General features: G+C 40.1%; 1 protein-coding gene across 1 annotated transcript; it reads left to right on the forward strand.

Annotated features, from left to right (window-relative positions):
• Positions 1-3,866: 3,866 nt before the first annotated feature.
• On the forward strand, positions 3,867-8,619 carry LOC115372401 (gap junction alpha-5 protein-like). The gene is made up of 6 exons (XM_030070263.1): positions 3,867-3,953; positions 4,475-4,639; positions 5,259-5,582; positions 6,614-6,679; positions 6,819-6,967; positions 8,097-8,619. Exons 1-6 carry the CDS (start codon positions 3,885-3,887, stop codon positions 8,584-8,586), a joined length of 1,263 nt encoding a protein of 420 aa, XP_029926123.1. The 5' UTR covers positions 3,867-3,884; the 3' UTR covers positions 8,587-8,619.

Below are 8,619 nucleotides of genomic sequence, written 5' to 3' on the forward strand. Positions count from 1 at the left end.
CACACGGGTGGAGTCCAAGTCTGTTGGTTTCTTGAAACTAGTGTCCATTTCTTGTCAGACAAACAGGAAGTGACATCTAAAAGCATCAATTTGGAATTTGATGCATGCGTTTATAATTTGAGGAGTAGTAGGATTTTTTTTTTTTTTTACATCCAATATAAACTGTTTGTGGTGTGCTGTGTGACAGGCTGACTGTATGAACTGGTTTTATTCCGTGGTGACGGCTGTACATTGTTTCCTGTTGTTTGTCGCTGGACTGTTTACAACCTTGGTGCTTTGATGTCCAAGACGACATTGTCCTCAGGGACAAAAAAAAAAAAAAGTTCATCTCACCTTGCAACCTTCTCAAATACAGGGGGAACGCTTCAGTATAACTGTAAGATCTCAAAAAGCTTAGACAGTCCAGAAAACATTTAGAAATCAAACCTCTTCACCAGAAATGCTTCTCTTTGCCTTTAGGGGACATTTCGATGAGTGGGACACAAATATCTGGGCATATCCACCCAGAATGCCATTTTTACCATAAAGTTTCCATCGTTTTCAAGCATGAATGTTAAATGTCACATTTTGGTGACATTTAACATTCTTCATTTTGCACCAAATTTCTACAATCATACAAGGAGAAGTCCATCACTGGTGAGGTACAGACATCAGTTCCTCCATGGACAACAAACAGCTTCAGCTGACCAGAATTTAATGCAGCCACAGACATTTTGTATTTTGAGAAAAGGGAAACTCATGTTTTCTGAAAAACTGTCGCTCTCTTGCTGTGTTACTGGTTTCAGTGTGACTCCCTCTACAGGTATGGAGCTGCTGAAAGGAAGTCTGGGAAGTGTAGGGAATCACTGTGTGAAGCACAGAGGTGATGTGGCAGGTTAAGGGAACACTGGTACAACAACTTAAATTATACTAAAATTTAGGTTACTATATATATAGTAACCTTTTAATTTACTGTTTAAATGTCTCTTCTGGCATTTATTCCTTATATTCCAATTAGTGCATATAAAATTAGATAATGTGTGATATGCATGTGTAAACAGAATAATTCAAATAACTTGTAATTGACTTTTTTTCTTGGTTTTGTGTGTGTAATCAACTTGTGAATTTTTATAGTGATATCTGAAAGTAAATTTTGAACCCCTTTCCCCTGTGTGTTAAAAACAGTGTTTTTCGGTAATATGTGGTCATAAATAGGTGATTTTCAAAACTTTCCACCAATGGGATTTCTTGGGACTTTTTTCCCCTCACTCAGGACAAACTGAGGATACAAAATCAGTTGAGTTTGCTTCTCTTGCAATTTGTCCTAGGTTGACCCCAATTTTGGCCTAAAATTACTGGACTAAAAGTTTCCTTTCCTGCTGCCTGTAATGCTCAGCTTTTGTTGTTGTCACAGTAACAGAGGTGTTCATTCACTTCTATGTTTGGCACTGAGCTCATAGTTTGTGCTGCTGTTGGACTGGACCGCATTTTATTGAGACGTGTTTCCAATATTCTGCCCCCCTCATGTATATAAATAAGGGAAGACAAAAAATTTTAAAAGATTTAAAAGAATTTATGGCACAGCTGCTGAGCTGAACTGCATTAGACTGTACAAGTGGACCTGAGAAAGTGGACAGTGTGTGTGTGTGTGTGTGTGTGTGTGAGAGAGAGAGAGAGAGAGAGAGAGAGAGAGACTGAGACTGACAGAAAGAGCAAGAGAGAGGCAGAGAGAGGGACAGACAGAGTGCATATGTGTGTGCATGTGTGTGTGTGTGTGTGTGTGTGTGTGTGTGTGTGTGTGTGTACAGTGCCAGTGTTTACTGTGGATATCTAGATTTCCTTCCCCGGAGACAGACTCATGGAGTGTGGGAACCAAGACGCAGGCTAAACTAAGACATGGGCACAGACATTTTTATTAATGGGGTCAAGAGACAGGGTGGAGAGGGCTCACAGGTTCAAGTTAATAAAAGAACAGACCCCCCTAACAAAAACACACACAAACACACACTCAGACACACACACACTTTCCCTCTCTGACCACCACCAATGATCCCAGTCCAAGCAGCCCAGTTAAACCACAGATTGTCCGACATTTCAAGGCAACAGGTGTGACTGTTTGCTCCCTGCAGCAGATTGTGTTATGTCTGCCGACTGTCAGCTTCCTCTTGGTGCCCGCACTGAGTTTCCACCAGGAAGCTGAATCAGCCGCACATCAGACAAACTGAGACATGAAAGTGGTGAGTTTGTCTTAACCCGTAGATGCAGAGGAGATTAGAGCCTTCACTCTTCCCTGAGTGGGTCAAAAATAACCTGCATTAGACTCAAAGCATTTTTCAATAATTTAGGCTGATTGTTTTCATCATGTTTGCTAAACTTTATTCAATAAACATATTAGGTGTGGCCAACAATGATTTCTAATTTAAAATATGGTTATTTGTGTAATACATTTTAAAATGTATTTAACTTGTGGATTTCTTACCATCAAATCAAACTAGCAACCCAAATACTATATGGGCTTCCACCAAACCAGTTTCCCTTTTGGGGTTAATAAAGCTTTCTAATCTAATATAATCTAATATAATATAAACCTATAATAATGTTAGTGAGCTGTTTTGAATAACACCGTACAAATAAAGTTACTACCATTACTATTACTCACCAGCTCACTTAGCAACATGGTGTTAGCTGACTATCTAGAAAGGCTGATTTGATGATAAAAAAAAAAGAAGAAGAAGAAGAAGAAGAAGAAGACAAAAAAGCACTTCTACCATCTGTGGTAGTACATGTTATGCAATTGTTATCAAGTAAAGAAATGTATATAATATTTATAATATTGATATGATATAATATAAAAATAATATGTAAAATAGTCTTGATAAGTGACACTATTGATATTTGAAGTGTGCTCAACAATAAATATGCTTTATATTTACTGAGGATCAAATGTTCTCATCAGCTTCCATAGGAAATGCATACAGGTCATACTTATGGAAATGTAGTAAAAAGGGTGGTAAAACAAAACATTTATGTTCTTAAAATGTACAAATAGAAAATAAAAAAAATCTGAATGGGCCAGTATCAAAAACAAGAATCTTGGGGAATAACTAGAAAATGAAAAGATGACATTTTTCAATGCAAAGACATTGTAAAAAAAAACAAAAAAACAAAACAAATAAAAAACCACACAACCGACACGAGTCATTTTTGACCCACTATGAGGGCTAAAGGAAAAATCCACTCTGGAGCTCTTAAACACTCTTAAGAATCAGCTATTTGTGCCCTTGGCTTGCTGTTCTGTGGTGTATTTTTCTTATTCCAGAGAATAAGTGGCTGATTGTAGATGATGTGATGTCACGCGGAGATATTTCCTGTTCCCCGGGGCTTTGATGATAAGCATTCTGGGAATTGTAAGAACTCACCCACTGAAATAAAAATAGATGATGCAGACTGAAGAAAAGTGGTGGACTACACCAAAAAATTCCACTCTGTCACAAAAAAACTGCACTGAATGTGACTGATTGATGATATTGAACAGTTTAGAGTCTCCAGTGGTAGATTTTTCCTTTTAAAAAAATCCCCAATATGGCTTTGGTTTTGTCAGTGGCACCAGATTCATGATATCGACCTCTGAAAGGCTGATGATCATGTGATTTAGTAAAACGGCTGATTTGCTGAGTGACATCTCATTGGATACAACCAATCGCCCGGGCATGAGCATCTCATGTGGACAAGTTTGCCACGTGAATAACCGGTTACCAAGGCAACGAGGAGTCCTCGTGGACACCATGTGACGCACCTGACCCTGCTTTCTGTTCCTCAGGTGAAAACCCCCTGTACCTGCAGAGTGACTGGTGAGCCTCACACACAAGCTGCATTTCAAACGCTGAGCTGCTCTCTGATTGGTTATGGCAGACTGGAGCCTGCTGGGAAACTTCCTGGAGGAAGTACAGGAACATTCTACCTCTATTGGCAAGGTACCACACATACACACACACACACACACAAAGTAGTTGAATAGCAGGCAGCAAGGCACCAGTCTGACTTCCTCTGTAAATGTCGGCAAAGGAAAGTACCACACACATATAAACAGATAATAATACAAAAAAAAAAAAAAAGGTATTTTATAATCATCCTGTTTAATTTGTGCATCCTGGTCTGGTGGCTTAGTCTTCTTATAGTAAACTGATGCAAAGTTTATGTTATTTAAAATTAAAAATTATGGGTCTTTCATTATGCCCTTTAAAATAATAAGATATGATGAAGACTTGATGAAAGTTTAGTGATCGCTGTGGGTGAATTAGGTCAAAAATGTGTCATCTTATCTTCATCGTATTATTTTAAAGAGAGTCATGACAGTCCTGAGGATGAGTTGTTTCACAGTCTTGTATGAGAAAAGTTCTTTTTTTTTTATCATCATAACTTACATACAGTGTTTAATTCTGTATTCTTTGACACATGTGGTATATCTTCTCCGTGTTTGTTTGCTGCCGTCCAGGTGTGGCTGACCATCCTGTTTATCTTCCGTATCCTGGTGCTCGGGACGGCTGCTGAGTCGACGTGGGGTGACGAACAAGAGGACTTCAACTGTGACACTGAGCAGCCGGGCTGTGAGAACGTCTGCTACGACCGGGCTTTCCCTATAGCACATATACGATACTGGGTAACACACACTCTCTGTTAACCTTTTAACACCTGAGCAAACTGGCTCGACCTCTTTCAAAAACATGGGCGAAAAGGAAATGAGCAACTTAGCAAGCACTGACCTGATAAGTAACAGGAAAATTAGTAATAGGTTACAAGAATATGACCTGGAAAATAACAGGAAAATTAGTAAAATGATATGAGAAAATGACCTGGAAATTAGCATTAAAAAATAGAGGGACAAAGAGAAAATTATTAGAAAATTATTTTTAAAAATTTGGGCAAATTAGTTTTTTCTGATTTTTATGACTTAGTACTTTCTTTTTTTCTTTTTTTGTTTTTACTTATTATTGGTTCATTGCGTTTTTTCCCGCTTTTGAAAGTAATCAAGCCAATCTTGTCAGGTTTCATAGGATTAAATGTTTGTGAAAGACATCTGAGCACAGCCTCACAAGCCTTTCACAAGCATTTAAACAAGACATATGACATCAATCCAGCTTTCAAAGGGTTAACGTAACATAACATTTTTTATTCTCATTTGATGTGCTTATAACTCCGATGTAGTGTATCAGTGTGTAGTGTCATTATCTTTTTTTTTTCTTTACAAATATACATTTTTCTTCCTGATGTGTCCCCAGGTGCTCCAGATAGTGTTTGTGTCCACGCCGAGTCTGATCTACATGGGCCACGCCATGCACACTGTGCGCAGAGAGGAGAAGAGGAGACGTGAAGAAGAGGAGGGAGAGGGAAGAGCCACAGAGGACGATCCTGGAGGAGGTGGAGGAGGAGGAGGAGGAGGAGGAGAGGGGAGAGGAGAGGGAGGAGGACACAAACAGGAGAAGAAGAGGCAGAAGGATGAAGGAGGAGAGAAGGATGACGGTGCCTCAGCAGGCCGTGTGCGTCTGAAGGGGGCGCTGCTGCAGACGTACATACTGAGCATCCTGATACGAAGCATCATGGAGGTACAGCACTACTGCTGCTACTGCATCTACAACAACTAATACTGTATATTATACTGCATATTATAGTGACTCTGACTCAAATCACGTTTTTCGCTCACTTCACTGGTGTAAAGATGAGTGAAAATCTTGAGTGCTTGCAGTATCTGTATATAACACATAACACAGAGATAGAATGTAGTGTAGCAGGCCTAATCTAGCACAATCCTAATCTACAAAACACAAGACATCCTACCATTGTGCACTTCACTCAGCGTAGTCCTAATAACTACTACTTTTACTGCTATTGCTGCTACTACCGCAGCTACTAATACTAATACTGATTCTACCGCAACTGCTACTACTGCTATACTACGGCCACTGCTACTACTCCTGCAACTACTACCAGTACTCTTACCAGTGCTCCAACTAATACTAATACTAATACTAATACTAATACTACTAATCGTAATACTACTGCATATCGCACTGCAGTAGTATTAGGCAGCATGCTGCAAAGGGCCTGGGGTGCTGTGACCCGACTCTGTTTTATTTTTAATTAGACTACTACTTAATAAAGTACATTCTAACTTTGAAAGCACTATGCAAATAATGATTATTATTACTTATGTTCAAGTTTATTCATAGCATTTAATCAGGTCTCACAAGGCTTTACAGGCCTAGAAAACAAAATGCTACAATTATTGTCATGATCATTAGATGGAGTTACAGTATAGTAATATATTTGTACACAAGTGAATACTTTTTCTTCACTTTTTCCTCTGTCATCCATAGAGCACAGACTTCCAATGATTAGTTCAAGAATATGGCTAGGTAATTGAATGTTTGCTCATGCTGAAGCTATTCAATTTGAAAAAAAATTAAAAAAAATAAATAAAAAATGGTTAAGTAAAGCTCATTAGAATGCAAAATGTCAAAAAATAAATTCACTGAGCCCCTGAATTCTACAAGTCCTCTGTTTGATCAGGAGAAACAGCTGAACTGCTGAATACCATGAATGAAACCGACTGACTGTGACTGGCACCTTCCTGCAGGTGGTGTTCCTGTGTCTGCAGTACTTCCTGTATGGAATCTTCCTCCATCCTCTGTACGTCTGCAAGGTAAAATCACAAAATAACATGGAACGGTGAACTTAAATTAACTTCTCAAAAAAAAAAAAAAAAAAAAAAACATGAGTATTGGGCTAAAATCCTACATGTGGAGCTGTCCTCATCATCCCCGCCTCTCTGTGTCTCGCAGGCCTGGCCGTGTCCCCATCCGGTAAACTGCTACGTGTCCAGACCCACAGAGAAGAACGTCTTCATCGTGTTCATGCTGGTTGTGTCGGGCGTCTCCCTGGTCCTCAGTGTGCTCGAGCTGCAGCACCTGGCATGGAGGCACTGCTGCAGGTGGGAAGACTGTGTGCTGCTGTGCTGTTATCCATGGGAGAATCATTCTAGACCTTCAGAACAAGGCCATTTTTGCACATTGAGGTCATTTTTGCCACGATTAGGTCTTCGGTTAGGAGTTAAGATTAGAGTTAGGTTTAGGCTTAGTTTAGGATATGTGTTAAGGTAAGGCGTGTAGTGGAGAGGGTTAGAATTAATGGCAAGAGAATGAATGCAGCAGCCAATGGAGCAGCCTCATTATGATTCACTGCAAAAACTCAAAATCTTACCAAGATTATTTGTCTTATTTCAAGTCCAAAATGTCTTACTACTAGTCAAAATATCTCATTACACTTAAAATAAGACATGATCACCTCAGAAGTAAATTGTTTTTAGACAATTATCTCTTGTTTCAAGTGAAAATTTGCTTGTTTCATTGGCAAAATTTGTTTCTTGTTTCTAGCTCATTTTCACTTATTTCAAGTGAATTTTCACTTTTTCCACTGGCAAATTTTGCCAATGAAACAAGCAAATTGTCTAAAAACAATTTACTTCTAAGGTGATCATGTCTTATTTTAAGTGTAATGAGATATTTTGACTAGGAATAAGACATTTTTGACTTGAAATAAAACAATCTTGGTAAGATTTTGACTTTTTGCAGTGTAGACATACTAGTAGGGCTGAGTGATACAGACTCAAACAATCAAACACAGTATCTTTGACGTAATACCTCAATATTGTTATTGTGATGATATTGCTGAGATGACTGGTAGTGCTTTTAAAAGATATTTACACACGTTTTTTATTGAACAATCATTATTAATGTCAATCCGATGACTAAGCAAATATTAGAACAGCTAGAACAGTCTATTAAGTTCAGAAAACTGCCCCCCCCCTTTACTGTAAAACCAGGAAAAGAAAATATTTATGCCATATCATGACATTATGACAGTCAAAATCCCAATCAGTATCTAATCTTGACATGTCGCCCAGCCATGCGTGTGAGGATGTGGGTCTGTGTGTGTATCTGGGTAAACAGCAGCATCCTCCAGTGACTCAGGTTAAGCTTCCTGAAATTAAATGTGGAGTCCAGGCTGTTTTAGCCGAAACCCCCATTAGATGACTGTGTGAAACTGTGTGTGTGTTGCAGGCGGCTGTTCAGCAGAGGGAAGGCCGTTGCCCCCAGCCACGCCACACTGGCAAGACAGCTGTCTCTCTCCCCTCCGCCACCATCGACCCCGCCCCCAGACTTCACCCAGTGTGTGATTGGCTCTCCGCACTTTCTGCCCCTGCCTTACCCCAACCACCGCCTGCACAGCCAGCAGAACTGTGAAAACATGGCTGCTGAGAGGCACAAAATGGCCGCTGCCGTGGAGGAAAACTTCCTCCAGATGAGCTGCTACTCGCCTGCAGGGGAGAAAGCCGGATGCGGTCAAACTCAGAAGGGCAGCTACCAGGGGAGCGAGGCTAACTGCTACAGCCCTGGCAGCGGGGAAGCTGGCTGCCCTCCGATCCAAAATGGCGGTCCAGGTGGGCCGGTGCTTTGCCAGAATGGAGCAGTCCTTCAGAAGGACAAGCGACGATTCAGCAAAACCAGTGGAAGCAGCAGCCGGACAAGGGCTGATGATCTTGCTGTTTAGAAAGCAGGGACAGACAGATGCACACACACACAC

This window comes from Myripristis murdjan, chromosome 15 (genome assembly GCF_902150065.1).
Source record: "Myripristis murdjan chromosome 15, fMyrMur1.1, whole genome shotgun sequence".
Lineage (NCBI taxonomy): Eukaryota > Metazoa > Chordata > Actinopteri > Holocentriformes > Holocentridae > Myripristis > Myripristis murdjan.